A 22,521-nucleotide genomic window follows, 5' to 3' on the forward strand; every position below is an offset into this window, starting at 1 on the left:
GTGTAGGTCAAGTGGTTTCAGATCAGGACCTGGTCTAATGTGGTCTACATGTAAAAAAAGCACTGAAATCTCCCTTTTTTGTATTTTCACAAATAGAATTAAGGTTTCACAAATTTAAAACTGTGTTATAAAGAATCTTTAGAGTCTCTGGGATAATCCAGTCCAGATTTGATGAGTCTAGGTATAGTGGTTTTACATCAGGACCTGGTCTGATGTGGTCTAGATAAAAAAAAAGCATCAAAATCTCCCTTTTTGTATTTTCACAAATAGAATAAAGGTTTCACAAGGCTGAAACTGTGTTATAAAGAAACTTTAGACCCTCTGGGAGAATCCAGTCCAGATTTGATGAGTCTAGGTCTAGTGGATTTAGATCAGGACCTGGTCTAATGTGGTCTAGATTTAAAAAAAACACGATAATGACGTTGTATATGCACGTTAAAGAGAGAGAGTAAACAATAAAAATACGTAAATTGTATTAAATCAAGGAGGCAATTAAAAGCACCCTGCAAACTATTATCCAATGAGCATATTTCCAGCACTTAAACACTTTCAATAACAGCCCATACCGTCGTTCAAGTCCCCCTATCATGATGAATGAAAACAATCTGCGTGTTGATGGAATGTACTTTCTTTCTATTGACGAACACGTCCTCATCTTTTGATGGCGCAATTATTTTTATGTGCGTCCCGTCAATAGCACCGACCACACCTTGCATACCTGCAATTGCCATGAAGTTGGCTTTGATCCTGTGTAGTTGTTGATTGTCCAAAGGACACCAGATAAACTGTTGGATGATATGTGGTCTAGAGAGCGCGCTGATGGTTTGGTTTATGGCACGGCTGACTGATGGTTGCGATATTCCTAAATCGTCGGCATTGCAAAGTTGCATTTTCCCTGTTGCTAAATATCGTAGTGTTGCCAAACATTTTATTTCCGGACTAATGGGGTTATTCCTGTTAGTCGGGGATGTTATTGCATCCCGAACTAATTCCACAACAAGTTTGATACCCTCACGATTTAGCCTATATCTCTTGATCAATTCACAGTCTTCCATTGTCTCCAAAACATTTCGTCTCGCAGCCATTTTCAGATTCTTTGTGAATAGGTTTTACTGAGTTAGGAGTCCTCTCGAGGACTTTTAAGCTCTCCTAAACTTAGGTGCTACTTTTAGGCCTAAAATACTTTGTGAATTGCTCTTAGTGAATAAAATTAGGAGTTCTAAATGTAAGACTGACACGCCCATTATGTTTAGGAGTTTCTCCTAAATTCGCCAGTTTGGAGCTACTTTTAGCCCTAAGATCCTTAGTGAATACGGCCCCTGGTCTAATGTGGTCTAGATTTAGAAAAAGCTGCAAAATCTCCCTTGTTTGTTTTTTCACAAACAGAATAAAGGTTTCACAAATCTGAAACGGTTTTATAAAGAGACTTTAGACTCTCTTGGATAATCCAGTCCAGATTTGATGAGTCTAGGTCAAGTGGTTTTATATCAGGACCAGGGGCTGTATTCACAAAGCATTTTATCTTACCGCTAGGAGTGCTCCTAACTCGCGTTAAAACATTTTACGTAGGAGTTTTTTCTTAAAAGTTATTCACAAAGCCGCTGAGACCTACTCATACTAAGGATAAATCACAAAGAGTGAACTAAGAGTTACGCGCCGTTGCTATGGATTACGTTGATTCTCGTGCATGAGTTTAGAAGCGGTCAGTACGGTGATTGGTTGTTCAGAGAAGGCGGTCTCGGTGAAACTCATCCGCAACATCCCACAAACGAGCCCACTAAATCACCGAAAAACAAGGAAATAGCCTAGGCTAGAAATGTATTCCTATCAAATAGTTATGGACAGTGCAGTTAGCAGAGTACACGCATGATGACAAGTTTGTGCAGACCACGATAATGACGTTGTATATGCACTTTAAAGAGAGAGAGCAAACAATAAAAATACGTAAATTGCATTAAATCAAGGGGGCAATTAAAAGCACCCTGCAAACTATTATCCAATGAGCATATTTCCAGCACTTAAACACTTTCAATAACAGCCCATACCGCCGTTCAAGTCCCCCTATCATGATGAATGAAAACAATCTGCGTGTTGATGGAATGTACTTTCTTTCTATTGACGAACACGTCCTCATCTTTTGATGGCGCAATTATTTTTATGTGCGTCCCGTCAATAGCACCGACCACACCGGGCATACCTGCAATTGCCATGAAGTTGGCTTTGATCCTGTGTAGTTGTTGATTGTCCAAAGGAAACCGGATAAACTGTTGGATGATATGTGGTCTAGAGAGCGCGTTGATGGTTTGGTTTATGGCATGGCTGACTGATGGTTGCGATATCCCTAAATCGTCGGCATTGCAAAGTTGCATTTTCCCTGTTGCTAAATATCGTAGTGTTGCCAAACATTTTATTTCCGGACTAATGGGGTTATTCCTGTTAGTCGGGGATGTTATTGCATCCCGCACTAATTTCACAACAAGTTTGATACCCTCACGATTTAGCCTATATCTCTTGATCAATTCACAGTCTTCCATTGTCTCCAAAACATTTCGTCTCGCAGCCATTTTCAGATTCTTTGTGAATAGGTCTTACTGAGTTAGGAGTCCTCTCGAGGACTTTTAAGCTCTCCTAAATTTAGGTGCTACTTTTAGGCCTAAAATACTTTGTGAATTGCTCTTAGTGAATAAAATTAGGAGTCCTAAATGTAAGACTGACACGCCCATTATGTTTAGGAGTTTCTCCTAAATTCGCCAGTTAGGAGCTACTTTTAGCCCTAAGATCCTTTGTGAATACGGCCCCTGGTCTAATGTGGTCAAGATGCGAAAAAAGCACTGAAATCTCCCTTGTTTGTATTTTCACAAATGGAATAAAGGTTTCACAAATCTAAAACGGTGTTATAAAGAATCTTTAGACTCTCTGGGATAATCCAGTCCAGATTTGATGAGTCTAGGTATAGTGGTTTTAGATCAGGACCTGGTCTAATGTGGTCTAGATTTTAAAAAAGCTGCAAAATCTCCATTGTTTGTATTTTCATAAATAGAATAAAGGTTTCACAAATCTGAAAATGTGTTATAAAGAATCTTTAGACCCTCTGGGATAATCCAGTCAAGATTTGATGAGTGTAGGTCTATTGGTTTCAGATCAGGACCTGGTCTAATGTGGTCTACATGTAAAAAAAGCACTGAAATCTACCTTTTTTCTATTTTCACAAATAGAATAAAGGTTTCAAAAATCTCAAACCGGGTTATAAATAATCTTTAGACTCTCTGGGATAATCCAGTCCAAATAAATCGGCTATGCAGCGATTTAAGAGGTTCAAACACGGATGATTGTTCGCTCAGCGCTGTAAATTAAATGTCCCTTAACTTTCCCCTTAACTGCCGAATCGGATGCTCTGAATCGGAAGCCAACTTCAGCGTCGTACTTGACGAGGGAGAACACACACGGGCGGTAGTGAGCGCACCCAGCATGGCGCTACAAAGTGAAGAAAGTCGGGGGTATTTAACCAAAAGCTCAACAGGAAACGGTGTGGGCAGCCTGGAAGAAGCCGACAATGCAGACGCTAACATGTACGGCCCCGGACACGTTGATCCGCTAGTAGCCTGTGACATGGAGCAGTTCCGTCAGACAGCTGCTGCCACTCCGGAGGAGCGGTCAGACGCAGAGAGCCGTGTGGGCGACAGCTCCTCTTCTGCTTGCGCCACAATCTCAGAAACAGCCAGGGAGCTGTGCAAAGCTGTGTCCGTTTCTCTGGGACTGGCCATGGAGTCCTCTGACACAGGAGATATGGACGCTGCTCTCCATGACCAAATGCGAGGAGAGTATTTGTTCGGATCCCTGCCTCTGAACTGTCCCGGAGCTCAGGAGACAGTGGCGGAGTACGCGCGCCATGACCAGCACTCTCTGCACGGGCAGAAGCAACTGGTGGAAATGTTCAAAAGTTCGGAGACTGACTCGCGCCTGCAACAACTCACCTCCACTCGGACATCTGCGGAGGAGCCACACTTCGCGCTGTGCGAGGCTGATGGCATTACTTCAGAGGAGATAGATAATCTGGACACGACAAGTGCAGCCTCTTGTCCTTATGCCACAACTGCGCCAAACAACTTGGCACACTTCGGACACGCAGCCGTGGAGCGACCGTGCCGAGGCTACAAGCCCCCCGACGAGGAGAGAGACTTTGGGGAAGCTATGGAGAACAAGTTCGCGGGTTATCAGTCGGACCAATACAGCGTCAAAGTGAAATGTGAGGACGGGGAAGCTGGCCTGGCTCTGTGGGACAGTAGTTACACTTTTAATGAGAAGTACAACTCGCAGTGTTGGGGCTCCAGGCCTTGCATGAACGCTTACAGCACAGGGGCCAACACCGCTTTCATATGTCATCCATATGAGAGGAGCGCCGTGCGCCCGGAGCAGTGGCACCCGGGCGGGATGATGAGGCCGCCGTATCCAAACTCCAACTACATGAAGCCGGAAGTCGGTGAGTGGCTGGATGTCGCCTACAATGACACCAGGTGAGCTATAACAATGCACATAATTAAGACGATAATAATAGGTTTATATTACATTGTCTTTCTTATTAAATGGGACTTTATGCCATTATTAATGGAGCAGAGACGGGTGAGTCTCTCTGACTTCTAGAACATATTGCACTCTGATCTTAATTCATTCAAACAGATGTCCAATGTGAACCGTATGTGTGACCTTAATCTGATCCCAGACATGGGCATATTGAGTGTCACCTGTTAAGTAATCCCTATACATTATAACAAAATATAATATACTCTACATCATCTTAACCCAACTTTAGCACAAATAAAAAATAATGTAGTCTCTCCTTGTGCATTCTTATTTTAGTTCTTCCTGACAGAATCTTTTTGTTTAATTTAACAACCAAATGTCAAATGTAACAGCAGGGGGGCTGGGGGAATCATGTTTTCTACTGCACCGACAGCAGAGGTATTTTATGACATTATCAGGTTGCTTTTATTAAATATCTTGCAAACTAAGTTCTGCTGCATTTCGAAAACACATATTTGTTGTCTTGCTAGTTCCAATCTTTGCAGTTTAGATGCATATGCCCCCAATAATTTTTTTATATTACTAAATGAAGTTCTTTCATATGATTACTGGATGAAATACATTTTCCACTTAGATGTTCCTTTAGTTTGAGTTTTTCTAAAAGCCATTTTAACGATGTGCTTAATCAATTTTAACAGTATTAAAAAAACAATAAAGTAATAATATCTTTCAGTTAAACATCAAATCTATAATGTAACTTTCAACAATTATTTAGTTTGGCCTTCATCAAACATAAAATACCTTTCAGTGTTTGGTGATTATAATTTGTAATAATTAAATGGCTCCCATGAAAGAAATGTCTCTGTGTGAATGTGTTCTCTGTCTTCTAATACACGCCAGCTTTGCTTGCCAGGATAAATGTAGTTTTCTTGTGAGAGAAAAAGTTTGTTGAATTTATTGGGTGATTTCATGAATAGACCAGATATGACTCCACAGAATACACTCCGAATGGACCTAAAGCCATGTTTGCCTACAATCGGTTTTAAAGAGCATTTGATTTTTACTATTGGGTTTGACAATTGATTTGAAAATGATGCCCTCAATCATATGTTGACTGACTTCCACATGTGTACCTGAGACACAGTGTACTGCAGCTGACCCTTATCACACATTTGACCTAGTTTACCTAGAGGCAATAGACACATGCCCGTTTATTTCTAGGTATTTTTGATGAGTCGGTCCTCATCATGTGGATTTACATATTATATTATATAAATTGGTATTTTCACATTGTTCTTGTAAGATACGTTTGTTGTTTTTACATTGTTTTACATTGCCAATTGTGTTTGTTGACTTGTGAAGCCCTCTGAGACAAACATGATTTGTGATTTTGGGTTATATAAATAAACTTGAATTGAATTGAATAGTTGTTTGGACTTTTATAGCTACCATCAGTTCTCCTAGGATTTAAGAAAGATAAACAATTTCATTTAGCTGCGGTTTTTATCCAAAGCGTTCAAACACATCAATATCATAGAGATACCTAATAATTTGTTGTTAAGCTTATTTCCCATGGACACTTGGACACTACATTTGATTATTTAATTGATGCTCTGCTGTTGTTACGAAGTTAAAATAACAATCTGCCAAAAATATCCCCTCCACCATGAATGAGTTGTTGCATCGTGTTTCTACTTATCATGCAGGGTGTGTACGAGGCATACAAAAAAATGACTTAAATACACAAAGAAACAAAAGCCTGGGTTAAAATTTAGAATCTGACCTGAAGCAGGATGAGATGAGCTGGTATAAATACTGTGGGGGTAATTAGGGATTAAAGGTGCAAAGTCAGATGAAAGAGTCATGGCAGCTGCTGCTGAGTTAGGCCTTATGTGTGTCTTAATAATATTTGAAAAAAATCAGTGCAGTAGATGAATATGCAGTTTATCTCAACATGCAGAACATGAACACTTTACTACAGATAATGCCATCTGAGGAAGACAACAATGGGTTTTACAAATGTTTGCAGCTTATACCCCACCTCACCACACCAGAAAATTATTAAACTCTTTACTCCGCTACGTCTGTTTGACAGGTCCATTCACTTTTCAGAATAAAAACTCCTTACATTTCCTGTCCAGTTAGAAACATGTGTTTCCAAGTTTGGTATTTTTCTAATGTGATTATTCCGACAGATAGATTACATTAGATACAATCAAATTATAGGCTACTTTATTAGTTCCCTAACGGGGAAATTGTTGCTGTCACAGCAGCATGGAAATGCATTGTGCATGAGTGTAAATAGAATATTAAAAAAAACATTAATACAAAATAAAAATACAAAGACGAATATAAACATAGAACAATATTAACATTATACAAGTGTGCAAAGTAATTGCAGTTTTCAAACATTTTAAATTCAGTGATGTAGTGTTAGTATGTGCAAATTGTAAATAACTAACTTAATTAACTGTTAATGTTCTTTTATGGTTTTAATCCGTTTTCAAACTGCTTTCAACCCTCCTGTTGTGTTCGGGTCAAATCTGACCGATTTACTACTTTCATCAATCATAACTTTTTTGTTTTACATTCGATTGCATTAAGGCTTTATGATATCCTTCACAGTAGACATTTGAAAATACAAAATTGCTGATCACCACTTTCATTGAATTTTGGTTGATTTAGTCAACTTTGTAACACCGATGTTGTTCCCGCCATAAAGAAAAGGAATTAGTAACCATTCGGATTAGATAAAACACACACACACACACACACACACACACACACACACACACACACACACACACACACACACACACACACACACACACACACACACACACACACACACACACACACACACACACACACACACACACACACACACACACACACACACACGATGTGTTTCCCCCCCCCTCATGTGCCCATGCCCCCACATGGATCCCACCTGGCACACGAAATACATGTACAGTGTCTATTCTTTGTATATGTACTCCAGTTTTTCATGTACACCAGTGGTCTGATACAATATGTACAGTTTGAAAGGGTGTTAAATGAAATGTGGTGATGATTAATGTGTTTTGTGTTAATGTAATAGCAGTTAAAACAGGACCAGTCAAATTTAACCGTGAACACCAAAGTAAGGGGGGGAAACAAACACACAACAGGAGTGTTAAGTAAATAAATCACACAGCTGGCTGAGTTCATGACATGGCCGTTGAGTTTAGTGACTCATAGCTGTCTGTCACCACATCATTGATCTCAGTTGTCTTGGACAGAGATTTCATTTCCTGGAATTTTGAAACACTTTTTAGGATTAGGATTGCTTTGGATGGTCTGTGCTTTATTAAAACTGCTACACAAACAGACAGAAGTGATTCATTTTCTTTTTAACCAGTTTGAAGACTAACAGGGGCAAAGAGCAGAGTGAGAAGGGGTGTGTGTACGCTCCTATCATCTGTGTGTGAAGTCAGGTGAATTATATCCAGAGTGGAGTAGGAGCACTTACCCATGAACAGCGACCTCACATTTCCGCGAGAGAAAAGTACTGTAGAGTGATTCAATAAAAAAAAGCTAGTCAGTGATACTACTGGTGCAGAATATGATGGATAACCCTGTCCTCTGACCAAAGAGGAACTGCATCCAATGAGTCAAATAAGAAAACAGATATTAGATACAGTTACTTCAACTATTTAGCTCCATCAAACAACGCTTAGCGTCCAGGCTCACATACTCACTCTAATTACAACATTTAATCGATGTATATGGCTGCTTAATTAATAGAAATACTAACTTAATCGCAATATGGACAAGTGCCATATTAAGATCGCAGGAAGCACAATTCATGTAAAAGGCTAAACAATAATAATACAGTTTTAAAATTGAAGCTGCAGAGATTCAGATCTTCTTAAAAAGGACATACAATGCTCGTTTTCAGGTTCATATTAGTGTTTAGTGTTTTTACTGTTTCCATGCTTTAATGTAAAAAAAAAACCTTAATTTTTTTCATACTGTCTGTATGCGAAAAATACTGACCGCTTTGATGTGATTGGTCAACCGCTTGAGATGTCCAGCCCCTTAATGTGCAATGTGTTGGAGGCGGTTCAGGAAGGGGAGGAGAAACTTCCTCTGGAGGGAACACAAGGATTTGAGCCTTTGAAACCCATTCACATGCTCATAAACCTATTCAAACACACTACAGAAAAGCAAAAACCCTCCTGTTATTTTTAAATTCTGATGACAATATTGTTGCACAATGATCATTTAGTCCAATATTTTATTAATCAATTGTCATTCTCAGTCAAAAATTATCCCACTAAGTTATTCTTTCCCAAATTGGGCAGAAGTAGTGCATGCTGCTTAAGCAAATGTAACACAATTAGGGAAACAAATGAAAATCAAACAACCTGAAGCAAATGGAAGGAAGGAAGAGTTTGAAGCGGCTCTCTTAGAGTAACAACCATGGGAGTGTCTCCTCCTCCAGCCAGGGTCCTTAAGCAGCGCTTTGCCGCTGATCCTGGCTCTGCGTGTTCGAAAGAGATGCTGCTTCTTCTTTCGAGGCCTCTCAGCTCTGAACTCCCTGCCTGAAGATCTGAATCAGAGAAATATTTTCCTCAAACATTTTCTTCTTAACCCTTTCATTGTCCAAAAAATATGTATTTTCTCCAGTTAAAGTGCAGTCAATCTGATATTCTTTTCTTTTGATTATTTACGGTGAAAAGCAAACATCAATACTGATATATTTAATTAAATGTACAGCAAAATAACATTACATTGATCATACAGACAACAGCTTATAATGAATAGACTATGCATCAATGTCAATATTCCGTCTTTGAAAATAAACGTTGACCATTAAAGGACCTTTCCACTGAATGGTAGAACATTATTTGAAAAATTGAAAGTGTAACAGAATAGAACATATTTTCAAAATGCTGATTCTAACATCTAGCAGATATTAAAGCTCAAGATGGTCTCAAGTTTCTTAGTATTTCAAACACACTGTTATACTGCCAACCCTTTTTCTTGTTATTTTTTTTGCCCATTTTGTTTTGGGTTTTAAATGTCAGATTGAAGACCTGAAATATTTAATACAATTTTGACTGGTTTGGTGTAAAGCAGTTATTGCACTCTATATGGTTCATAATTATGAAGTGCATTAAAAATAATACTGTTGCATAGAAGAACACACAGAACTGGTAGCACTACTCTGCTGCTTTGATAAAACACCATTAAATTAGATTTTACTGACTTTTACAGTTTACACAAAATGGTTCAGTCTAGAATAGAAAACAATGATCTGTTTCACTTTGTTTTTCACATGCTGATCCTCACATGTAAATCTGTAATTACAGTGCTGGTATAGATTTATTTTCGCACTTTTCCTGCCTTTGATGAAACCCCCTGATTAAATTATGCATTTAATTTTGATCAACACTAAAAGACATGTCTGTGTAGTGCTATAGCACACTGCATCCTCTGGACTGGACTCAAGTCTTTTAGGCCTTCACTTCCCACGCTGACTTTGCTGAATTTTACCATAACCATTCTATCAGGCTATATCAAAAATAACTCAAGACAGTAAAAATGTTTTACTACCATATTCTGGCATAAGCCTCTCAATGTTGCCAACAGATCTTCACATGCAGATTTTCTAAATTGTTATGTGTTATGTTATGGTGATGGATCCCAGACCACAAACACATCTGATCGCACAACACACTCTCTAGTCGGAATCAGATCTCCATTGTTTATAATACTGTAGGGGCGGAAACTGCAAGAGCTAAACCTGGCAAAATAATTATTCATTATGTAACATCAGTTGCTTAATTTATTCAAATCGTTTTGGCCTACTGTTCTCTGTCAGCGGGACACTGTGGAGCTTCACCCCTTGACTCTATGTCGGTGAACATTTGATATCTGAGTCGCACGTCACTGAGGCAACGTTGTGTCTGAACCTTTTCCATTCTCTCTGTGTTCAAGGCTGAACATGTGCTCCCCCCCCTCCCGTACACCCTGTTGGCTGCTGTGTTGCTGCTGAAATCTTTCCCCTCTCACAACCACACTCTGTCTCGCTTTCCATCACTAAGCTGCAGGGTTCTGGGGATAGATTTTGTATTTAAAACATGAAAAGCAGAGGTAGGAGAAGTACTCAGATCATGTACTTGGGTAAAAAAAAGTACCAGTTTAGGAATACTCTGTTACAAGTACTGAAATGTTACTCAAGTAAAAGTACAAAACTATTATCATCAAAGTATACTTAAAGTACCAAAGTAAAAGTAGTCATTGTGCAGATTGGTCCATTTCAGAATAATATGATATGTTTTATAATTATTGATCATTAAAGTGTTATCAAAGCTGGTAAAGGTGCAGCTAGTTTTAAAGGTCCTATGTCATGCTTTTCCGGTTATTACCCGTCCCCTTGTGTGTTATGAAGGTTTTATGCATGTAAACTCTGGCTTCAGGCCTAATCACTCCACAACAACTGCCCTACTTACATTTTCGAATGACTTGTAATCTGCTGCAGATGATGGTGAACTCACAGGCGCTATTTTTATTGACTTGACAAAAGCCTTTGATTTCGTTGATCAATATCTGCTCTTGGATACACTTCACGGCATTGGCCTTTCTAATAATACAGTGTTATGGTTTAACTCGTACCTTCACAGTAGAAAGCAATGTGTGGTTGTTAATGGAGAACAGTCTGACCTGTTGATCCAACAAAAGGGTGTACCCCAAGGATCAACTCTGGGCCCACTTCTGTTTTCTATTTACATAAATGATTTATCTTCTTGTCTCATTAATTGTTGTACTCACCTTTATGCTGATGACACTGTCATATATACATCCAAATCTGATTTTTCACAAATTCAGATCTCTCTTCAATTGGATTTTAATATCTTAGAGGACTGGCTATCAAACAATAAACTACTGCTTAACAAAACAAAATCTTATACCATGGTCTTTGGTACCAGGCAGAAGCTCAAATCTAAACCTAATTTAGTAATAACATGTAAGGATTGCACTTCCCTGCATAAAGTTGATAGCTTTAAATATCCTGGTGTATGACTCCGAACTTTCATTTAAGCTACATATAAAGCATGTAATACAAAAAGTCAATTACGGAATCGGTGTCTTACACCGCTCTCCCAATTGTTTTACGCTCAGTGTCCGAAAGAGAATTGCTTCTCAACTTATTCTTCCGATTATGGACTATTGTGATGTTGTCTACCAAAATGCACATAAATCAGATCTTGCTCCACTCAACATAGCCTACAACAGACCATGCAGATTTGTTCTTGGTTGTCCTTTTCGTACACATCACTGCACAATGTATAACCAACTTAAATGGCCTTCTTTAAATGTAAGAAGACACACACATTGGCTTCAGCTGATATTTAGATGCATTTATCTTAACAATCCCCCTTATTTAAAGCAGTGTTTTGTACCCTACTCGCCAAATCATCAAGTGAGACACTTGATTTATTTCTCTGTCCCCTCTGCAAAATAATCTATTGGCAGAAGAGCGTTCATGTTCAAAGCCCCAACAGACTGGAATACTTTACCTGCTGCTATTAGATCTCTTGCATCATTGGGTATGTTTAGACATGCATTATCATCTCACTTTCAACTGGTCTGCACTTGTTATTGATGAAACTGATATTGATGAAACTGATTTGCTCGACTGTCTCTCAAATTGTAATGATTTTAATGATTGTATGTATTACTTGAATTTTACTTAACAGACTGTACGTGGTTTGTCTTGCTTGTCATGTTTTGCTTTTTGTCTTTTTGTTTATGTATGTCTGTAAGTTGTTGCTATTGTCGGGACCCCCTTGAAAACGAGATGGTGCATCTCAAGGGGTTTATCCCAGTAAATACAATTTCTATATAAACGGTCTACAAAGTCACAAACCCTAAAAGTACACCCTGTAGCGAGTACAACTCTAACACAGAAAAGATCGGTCTATGCTGCCCCAGAACGCCTCGTTGGAGACTTCTCTTTTTCTATTGCTTTCTTCCTGGGTACAGTGACGTGCCCATACCCAAATGGACCAATCCATGGAGCTCCTCCTCACACACACACACTCTCTCAGCAGCAAAACTGTGGCGCGCTGGGGGAAATTAATCCAGCTCACACTGTCCGCTCCTCGCAGCAGCGAGCCGCGCAACGTCCCGCCAACACGGCACCCAGACCCCATGCAGCAATCTCATCGGTTTGTCCTTACTGGTGTCATTTTCTGGTTGCTAACGCCATTGTAACACATAATCACTTATGTTCCACTGTAACTGTGGTAGACCATAGTGGTAGACTCATCAGAAAAGATTGGGCGAGCTGACCAATCAGAGCACAATTATTATGGGAGGAGGGGGCAGGAGCTCCAACAAGCCGTTTAGGACAGAGTGAATACACACACTATACAGAGATGCTGTATGAGAAACCAATGTGAGTTTGGAACATTGAACAATATAAATCTATTTTAGTATACCTCAACAATGGAATTATGATCAGTAGAAATGGCCATGACATGGGACCTTTAAAGAGCCTGTGACACGAGTTTCCCCCATCATCCAAACCCATCAATTTGAGTAAATATTGTCCCCTTGAAAACCGTTACTGAACTGATTTTGGATATTTGTACTTTGATGACCATAGATCTTCTCAGGGATTCTTCAAGTCCCGCCAAATTATGTGTGACGTCATTGCGGGCACAGCGCTCCCAGCTGCACCATTCAGGATCCCAGCATCTGCATGTAAACGCACGATGGGGCACACAGCAGCAAGCTCAGACAGCGATGACAGTTTAATTTTGAACGTGTCTGAGAGCTCATATGAGGCTGAAGGATCGGTTTATTTTGTATCTCTTAGAAGTTTAAGAATTAGGCGCGTCAATATGGGCGATCATACGGTCATGTAGCCAGTGGTGGACTGGGACTAAAAATCAGCCCGGGATTCTCGACCGGCCCACTTCGGTACCACTAGTAAATTGTCAACGGGGGGAGTGGGGGATGTGCTAGTGACTTATCCGACCGGCCCACTTCGGTACCGGCCCATCGGGATTCGTCCCGATGGCCAGTCCGCCACTGCACCCAGACCAGCCCACGTAAACTGTCAACGGGGGGAGCCTCGCTGCGGGGAAACGGTGGACCTAGTGTCCCGATCGGAGTGGGAATAATAATAATAATAATAATCCGTGCATTTTATCCATTAATTTCCCCAACATTGTGGTAAAAAAAAACACACGTTTAATCCATGTTGGTGTACTACTACAACCAGTGGTGTAGTGGGGATGTTTTTACTGGGTGGACGGGGTGGTGGGTGGACGGGAGACACTATGGACGCGCTCGTGAACTGTCAACGGGGGGGGGGCTTGGGGACCTCTGTGTCGCCTGTCAGCGCAACTTACATGATGCCGTTTAGACAATATAATAATAAAGGGCGGTGCCGGCTGTCAGCGAACCGATCCGGCCTTTCTGCGCGACTATCACTCAAATGCGGGACATAGTCTCAATGTTTGGGACGCGGGACAAATAATAAAAATGCTGTGTGTGCAGTCCCGCACAGTGCGGGACACCTGGTCACCCTACACACACAGTTCTGCCCCTCACACACACACGCTTCAAATCAAGTTGCATAAATGCTTGAGCTACGTTTTTATTATAATTACTGTGAAATCTGCCTATTATGTTTTCGTCATTATTACAACAAACACACACTTGCAACTGATAACACTGGCAATGATTTTAGATGTATTAGACTATTAAAAAAAGAAATCATGCTTCAAATAAGTGGGGGTACGGCGTACCCCCGCGTCCAACGCCCACTACACCACTGACTGCAACTACAAAAAGCTAAGGTTTGTTTTCTCATCAGGAAATGCAGACCGGCTCAAACAAAAGATTTTTAAATCATCATCCTCACGATCATTTAATGTATCATATGTTCGCCGAATTTACATGAAAGCACTAATAAATGTAGTTTCATCCACTTGAGTTTACAACTACAAAAATAATCGATTTATTTTTATATCATATCCGATGGGAGGAAATTCAGCAGCTCTCACTACCGATTTTTAATCCTAATTTAATCATCATCTTCACCACGATCATTTATGTTTATGTTCGCCGAATTGACATGAAAGCACTGACAAATATGAATATACTGTAGTCAACTTCATTAAAACGTTATTAACGTGCCTAAACTCAGTAATTCAAAATTTCTATGCATGACAACACACTTTGTCCGTGTTTGGCTCTCTCGCCGCACAGTGAAGCGTTCCCGCATTGACGTCACTTCCGGCTTCCCCCAAAACCTCAAAATGAGTCGAAGGAATTTCCCCGCGATGTTCGAAATTATTGATATTTATCGGAACGGTATCGCTTTTTCTTTTTTAAACTGACGGTTCGAGATTACTAGTAGCCCACTATTTCATTGCACAACAGTTGTTGGGTTCGTGTCACAGGCTCTTTAATGACTTTGTATACTGCAGGGTATCTTGTGAATTTACTCCAGGTACTTTACTCTAAAGTCTGACTTAAGTGTTGTTATATTTCACATCATTAAACAAAAATATGTAAAGTAACTAAAGGTATTAAATAAATGTAGGGGAGTAAAAGTACACGATTAACCTCTGAATTATATAGGGGTAGAAGGACAAAGTAGTGTAAAATGGAAATACTTAAATAAAGTACAAATCTCTCAAAATGTTACTTTAGTAAAGTGCTTGAGTAAATGTAATTAGTTACTTCCCACCTCTGATGAAAAGTTAGTACTGTATGGACATGAGCTTTTTCCTAAAACATGCTATTAGCTTTAGTAGATAATCTAGACAGAATACACACAAATAAAATAACTAACAAAAATGAATAATTACATTGATACATTCAAGCTGAGGAACATTGACAGTGGTTATCTAATGACAATACATTATCCAGAGTGCTACAGCAATTAGTCCAAAAAACTAAAAATGAGTCAGCATTTGTGCACATCTGGTTCCCTCGTTTTGAGGTCAATGGGTTTTCTGAATGGGTTTTTGGTTAGATGGTTAGAATAAGTTATTAGGTTAACACAATACTTATTTATGTTGTGTTTTACCATTTGATTTATGGCAGTAAATACAACAAATAAATACCCTACAAGTGTATTATTATGTGTTTTTAGTCACTTAATGAAAATACAGATATTTTCTGGGACAATAAACTGACAACGACAAGCTTCTTTTGTCGAAGAGTTCAATATTTCACAGGAGTCACACAAATATGTTTGCTGATTGGCTGTGGGTACTCTGGCCGAGTAACATTTTAAAAACTACCAACCTTAAAGAGGCTCTATTATGCTTTTGGGGGTTTTCACTTTCCTGTGGTGTGTTTTTATGCATGTAAATGGTCTGCAAAGTCAAAAATCCCAAATTTCCCTCCAGAGGGAGTTTCTCTCCCACACACTGCCTGAAATACCTCCATTAGACTCCTTTGTTTACTTCCGCAACATAATGACATCACTATGTATCACTGGCGCTTCTATTGGCTAGCGCTCCAACACATTGTACGTGATACGCTTATGGGCGGTACTCTAAGCGGTTGACCAATCAAAACAGAGACGGCCAGCAAACCAATCAGAGCTTTTTGTACATTAAAGCATGGTAACATGTTGCAGTAGAGACACTAAATACAATAACGTTATAAAACCTGAAAATGTGCAAAACAGGGCCCCTTTAAGTTTGGCTGCAATGCACAGATTGCATGTCAGTGTAAGCAGTACTTCACTCGTCCCCTGAGGTAATGCGGTGTAAACTTCATCCTGTCAAATACTGTGACAGAACACTTCTCCTCCCTTAGCTTAGCGGCGGTGACGTCATGTTGTGTAATTTACAACCCAACTGACGCTTTTTACTCCTGGCAAAATCCTTACCACAGAGATTACTCTCTAGGCTAGGGTAATAAGAAATCCAATGGAAAAAATAAGATTGGGGTTTTTTTCAAGGGAATTTTGGGTTGACCTACAAAATAACTTCATCCAACTCAATTAGCGGATATGATACCATAGTTTCTCAAACATTTTCATACCAAGGACCACCTAACTCCCCAAATATCCAAAAACAAAAGGCCTGCTTGCCACTCCAGCTTAACCTTCTCTATATCGCTTCGTTCACACATTAAATCAGTGGTTCTCAAAATGTTTCTGTCATTTGAACAGGTGGGCCTTTTCAAGCCCCACCTGTTCCTCATCGCTCCAATAAAATGGTAGGCCAAGCTTAAAATTGTCAAATGTATCGTTCTATAACAGGGGTCTCCAACCTTTTTTAGGATGAGAACTACTTAAAAAAAATAAAACAAGTCGTGAGCTACTTTTACTTTTTTTTGCAATGTATATATTTAGCAGATTTTAACATTATTATATAGCCATCGGGAGATTCGGGACTTTTCCTGGTGGGCCGCTGCCGTTGGTTGGCTGTTGCCATCGGTGGGCCGCTGGCTCTGGCATAGGTGGGACGTGGACTTTCACTGCGCCGGTACCGCATCCGCCGCCGCAAACACCCGGCGGCTCCGGCGCAGCGGCGCTTTGAAAGTCGACCGCCGTTGCGAGTCTCCGGCTGTAACAGTCCACTACCGCCCGTGAGGACCCAGGTTCGATTCTGGCCTGAGGTCCAAAAAATGTATTTTAAAAAAAAAGAAGAAAAATCTCCCGTTCATCGCGTCCGTTTGCGACCCACTTATCACATCCCTGCGCCCCACACTTTGAGAAACGCTGCATTAAATCAACAATACAAATACAACTACGGATTATAGGCGTTTCAAATGCGATTTAAAATGCTCACAGGTTTTACACCTCTTATGAAATGTACTACATTTATAACGGAGTTTATGTCCGAGCCAACATCGTTGGCTACGGAGAGAAATGCAAAATACACCGCGTGTAGTATGACACAAACCTCCGCTGTGGATTTTCAAAACAAAATACAGTAAAACTATCGTTGCAGGCCCAAGTTTAACTCTCTGAGGTCTTAGCCATATTTTCACATGTTTTTGTCAAATTTGCTATTAAAACATGAACCTTGGTGACCATTGGGCTGGCCTGCATGCAGGGGCGCCGCCAGGGATTTTGGGCCCCATGAAAATATATCAAATTGGGCCCCCCCACCACCAGGCCCAGGCCACGCCAACCAAGCACAATTGCTAACCACACCTCCAGAACCCAACCCACTCATTTATGCTTTAAATAACTCCACCTGTACAGGCTTGCATCTATCTTGTAGTCCAATACTAACCGCACAATATTTACTGACAGTGAGCTGTGAAAATATAACACTGCAGACGTGCAACATTCTGCTGCAGTAGAATTCACTATTTGATATAAGACTAACATTCCTGACAATAGACCTCAACAGTCATCTTTTATGGTGTAAATGCCTTTTTAATAATAACATTTATGAATGGAACATTCTCAACATGAATGCATAAATCCAAATAAATATAACATGACCTCTTAAATTAAAATAAAGTTAACATTACCACCAACAAAATCATTTATAAAATGCTATAACACAAAAAATAACATAAGCAGCAGATTTTAAAATTAAATATACATACCAACTACAAAATAAGCAGGTATTAAAGTGGAACACAACGGAAATGTAAATGAAAAGGCCTTATGGTGGTGCCAAATCAGAGCCTATTACCTGTTCTCAGTCTTTTTCTCAACATGCATCTGAGTCCTTGCTCAGCCTTACTCACCAAGAGCCCAGCGCCTAGCCTTCTTACAGGCAAAGTCACTGATTAAGTCCTTGAAGTCCAGCTTTCTAGCTAATTGGCTTTCAATGGACAGCATGGCAAGACTGCAAAACCTGTCCTGAGACATAGTGGACATCAAATAGTATGTTATCAATTTTAGCTTACTGAAAGCTCTCTCACCTCCTGCAACAGTCACAGGCAGTGTGCAAAATATACGTAAAACAATGCACACTTCTCCAAAAATGCTTTGCAGCTGCATCTTGTGAATTGCATTCAGGAGACCAAGAGGGGACAAGCTAGTGTGGAAAGTGGCAGCATACACAGTGTTCAGGTGTCTTACTTCATTTTCAAACTCAGGTGTAAGATCTCTTGAATACTTCCTGATCAGTGGTTGGCAAACAGAAGGGACTTTATCCTCAGCAATCTGCCCAACTTTCAGAACAACAAAATTCTTCCACAATACATTGAGTGCTGCGGAACCTAGTGTTTAAGTTGCATATGATCTTGTCCATTGCAGTAAAAAACACTGTGTTGCGGAACACCGTTGCTGCACTGTCCTGATCTGTCTTCTCTTGAGAGGTCTCATCATGGAATCTCTTCCTTTTCCTCTTGCGACAGTGTTCCATGCTAAATTCAGGTGCAACATCCATTTGAGCAATCAGTGTTGCCTCAGACAGGAGTGACTCCCATGCATCTCTAAGAGCCTGTATCTCTTCCTTTAAGTCTCTGATATTGGCTGTCTCTATGTCGAGTGAGATCTTCCCAGACTGGAGAATTGTATTCCTGTCCTCAATGCATTGCAGTACTTTTAGCCAGACAGTGAGGAGGACAATAGCATTGAATGATATGAAGTAGGTCTTCAGCCCACTAGCATCTGATCTGGCCTCACTCGTGAGACTGCATGTCATGAGTATGCTATCAAGGGCCTCAATGACATCAGGTAGGTGTCTTGCTACAGGTTTAACAGCGTGGATCCTTGAACTCCAGCGGGTATCGGAGAGGCGATGCAAAGAGCAACCTGTTTTCTCTTTGTAGATGGCCCATCGTGCTGGACTGGCACTAACAAGTGTGTAAAGGCGATTGATGCAGCCAAAAATGTTGACACTTCTGTGCTTGATTCTGCAGCATGCAAACCTACAAGATTTAGGGTGTGGGAGGCACAAGGTGAAAATGTAGCCAGATTATTTTTTTTCAGTATTTGGGTTTGGACTCCCTTGACTTTTCCTGACATGTTTGCCCCATTGTCATATCCCTGCCCTCTGCAATCTGCAATGTCTATCCCTTATTCTTGAAGCATATCTTCAATCATCTCGGCTATCTCACTCCCTGTCTTTTTGTGGAAGTCCTTGAATTCAAGGAACCGTTCAGTGATCTCCCAGTCATCAGTTTCTTTGTTACAATAATTCACATATCTTATGAGCACAACATTCTGCTCAGTATGTGAAATGTCTGGTGTAGCATCACAGATCACTGAATAATAAATAGAATCCTCCCTTTCCTTTAGAATTGTTTTCAAAATTCTTCGGCCACATAACTCAATGAATTCATTTTGAATGTCAGAGCTCAAATATTGTGTCAGCCTGGTTCCTTTCTTTTTGTCCTTAACTTTTTTTAAGTGTTCATTCAACAGTGGGTCGTAATGAGCTAATAGCTCTAGTGTGCCTCGGAAATTGCCATTGTGAATGTCATTCAGATCTTTGGTTTTACCCCTGAAAGCTAAATTCCTTGATGCCAAGTGCAGTGTTACATCCAGGATTCTCTTTAAGAGAGCTCTATTTTTCTCAGTTTTCTGCTTCTGCAACTGACAGTCAATGCCGCTAACTTCCGTTACAGATTGATGCAAATTCTTCCACTTTAAGTAGCAGTCTCTGTGTGCCTTATTCTTCTCATGGGCCGGGAACTTATCATACATATGACGCCACTTCACATCAGACATTTTATATCCATGTTGACTGTTCAGTACACTAAGGGAAGGTCTTTTTTGTTCATGGGAGAAAAGCACACATGGGATGCAAGATAGTGCATTAGTGCTTTTGCTGTGAATCACCCAGTCTCTCTTCACCTTTTCTCTTCCATTGGCTGCCTTAATATACTGCAAGTATTCTGGGAATGCCTTTCCTTCAGAATCCTGTAGCATGTGTTGGTCTTCATCTCTTGTTGTGGCCAATTTCCTAACTATAGACTCCCTGTCCATATTACGGTAGTCATATTTGCTGGTCACAAAGCTGGGTCATTTGACAGAAGATTTTCTTCCACAGAATCTGTGTTGCATAACTTGTCATTTACAGCTTCCTCACTTTGTCTGTCTCTTTCCTCACTTTGTCTGTCCCTTTCTGTGCACCTTCTCTTGTCTTTACTGGAGCCTTCATCCTTATCATCTACACTGGTACTGCCACTGGCACTGTCACTGTCCTTCACCTCTTCCTCCACTTCCACACACCTTCCTGACAAAACTGAAGAGGGCCCTGGCTCTGTAGAGTGTACATGACACATATGATAATATATTCTTTAATATAATAATATTAGTATTAATATCATAACCCAAATGTCGGTGATGAACATTTTATTTACCTAATACAGACTGATCACTCAACGCTTCAAAAATCCTAAATAGGCTAAAGCAGTTTTTTATATAGATCATTGGCTATGTGGGAAAATACTGTGTTTGAAATGTATAATTTAAATTAGATGTTAGCTTTTTGTTTTGATATATATATATATAAATATATATATATAAATATATATGTGTTGTATTCCAGTCTCCCTTCAGATATGTTAAGTGGCATGTCATTCAACACAATGCTGCTCACCTCCTTCAGTTGGGAGAAAAGCTGGTTCAGGTTCAGCCTTATGGGGGGGACAGGGCTGCTGAGCCTGAAGATGGATCTGTTGGTCCTGGCACCAGGGGCAGGGACAACTTAGTATGAATAGCTGATAAACATGTGCCTGCATTTAATGTCAGCTAAAAGAGCAGTGAAATGAAAAACCTCTGAATTTTCTGTGAAGATATTAACAGTAGCCTACTTAATGTCAGCTTAGTAAAAAAAAACATTACAATTTACAATGGACTACGCTTAGCTAATGGACCACACCCACCTTTTCTGGTGAAAAACTGGGTTACATACTGTCGCCCTTTAGTCCCTCTCTTCTGTCTTTCTCTCCTTTCTGTTCTTTTCTTAGAGCCTGACTTTGTGAGTCGTTGAGACATGTTACAACCATAGGTTACAACCATAGACTACAACACACGTACACTACGTAGGCTACTAGCATCCCTCCTCACATGCTTTCACTCTGCTAGAAAGTGCCGTTTCCGCGTTTGGAGGCAGGAGTCGCAGGACCAAACCATTACATGTAAATAGAGGAGGGTGTACAGAGGCTTTGGATAATTAACTTTTGGAAGAAAATAAGTTAAATGAATCGTAAGTTTAGTGAGTAGCCTACTACGCAATATAACGTTATATTAATGTTAATTATTGATGAAAGGGTACTTAAATTTTTTTTCTTAATGTTTTAAACATTTTGGGGCCCCCTGCTAGTCACGGGCCCTTAGAATCGTCCTAACCTTTCACCCCCTGCCTGCATGGTCTGCCTGCAAAACTAAAATAAAAAAACCTGTATGCAGCTCCAACAACAGCCTCTGATCATCAACAGACTTCATGCAATGCTTCATTGGATGCATATATTAGATAATAATCTCTATCTAACTCCTAACACATCTAAATCGATATTCTTGCGAGAGTGCGGAAAACTTAAATGTATTTATTTATTTCAAATGTGAAATGTTACCAATATACTCACGGACCACCAGTGGTCCGCGGACCACACTTTTGGCAGATGTCTACTACAGTGCGGAGCGCGGTTTAAGCGTACCGTGCCCGGCCCGTTTTTGGTTGCGTTTCCACTAGGCGTAGTTCCGGCTAGCGGGTACTTTTTCACAGTTTTCTGGCTCTCCAAAATCGAGGTTTTTTCCGGGCCAACAACCGGGCTGAACTAAACTAGTGAGAGAATCGCTGGCAACTACAACAAAATCAACATATTGTAACGTTCACAGATGGAGTCGGAAACAGTCTTCTAGTTATTAGGCTTTAATAACTCTTATTTTCTAGATGATCACAGGTACAGGGATAGCTTGTGGGTTCAACCTCACACACTCTCTCTCCACTCACACACACACTCCTATTTATAACCCAGACTACGTCACAACTTCCCGCCCTCCCCCGTCTGCTCCCCCAACCGCAGGCCCGCACCTAGACCAGCATCACTGTGCAG

General features: G+C 40.2%; 1 protein-coding gene across 2 annotated transcripts in view; it reads left to right on the plus strand.

Annotated features, from left to right (window-relative positions):
* The first annotated feature begins 3,440 nt into the window (after positions 1-3,440).
* Positions 3,441-22,521, plus strand: part of ar (androgen receptor) — a 58,553-nt gene continuing 39,472 nt past the window's right edge. For both annotated transcript variants that reach the window (XM_079647608.1, XM_079647609.1), the window contains exon 1: positions 3,441-4,514. In XM_079647608.1, the coding sequence (XP_079503734.1) occupies positions 3,469-4,514 (1,046 nt within the window). In that variant the 5' untranslated portion in view covers positions 3,441-3,468. The remainder of the gene's footprint in view (positions 4,515-22,521) is intronic.

This window comes from Notothenia rossii, assembly GCF_949606895.1.
Source record: "Notothenia rossii genome assembly, chromosome: 9".
Taxonomy (NCBI): Eukaryota; Metazoa; Chordata; class Actinopteri; order Perciformes; family Nototheniidae; genus Notothenia; species Notothenia rossii.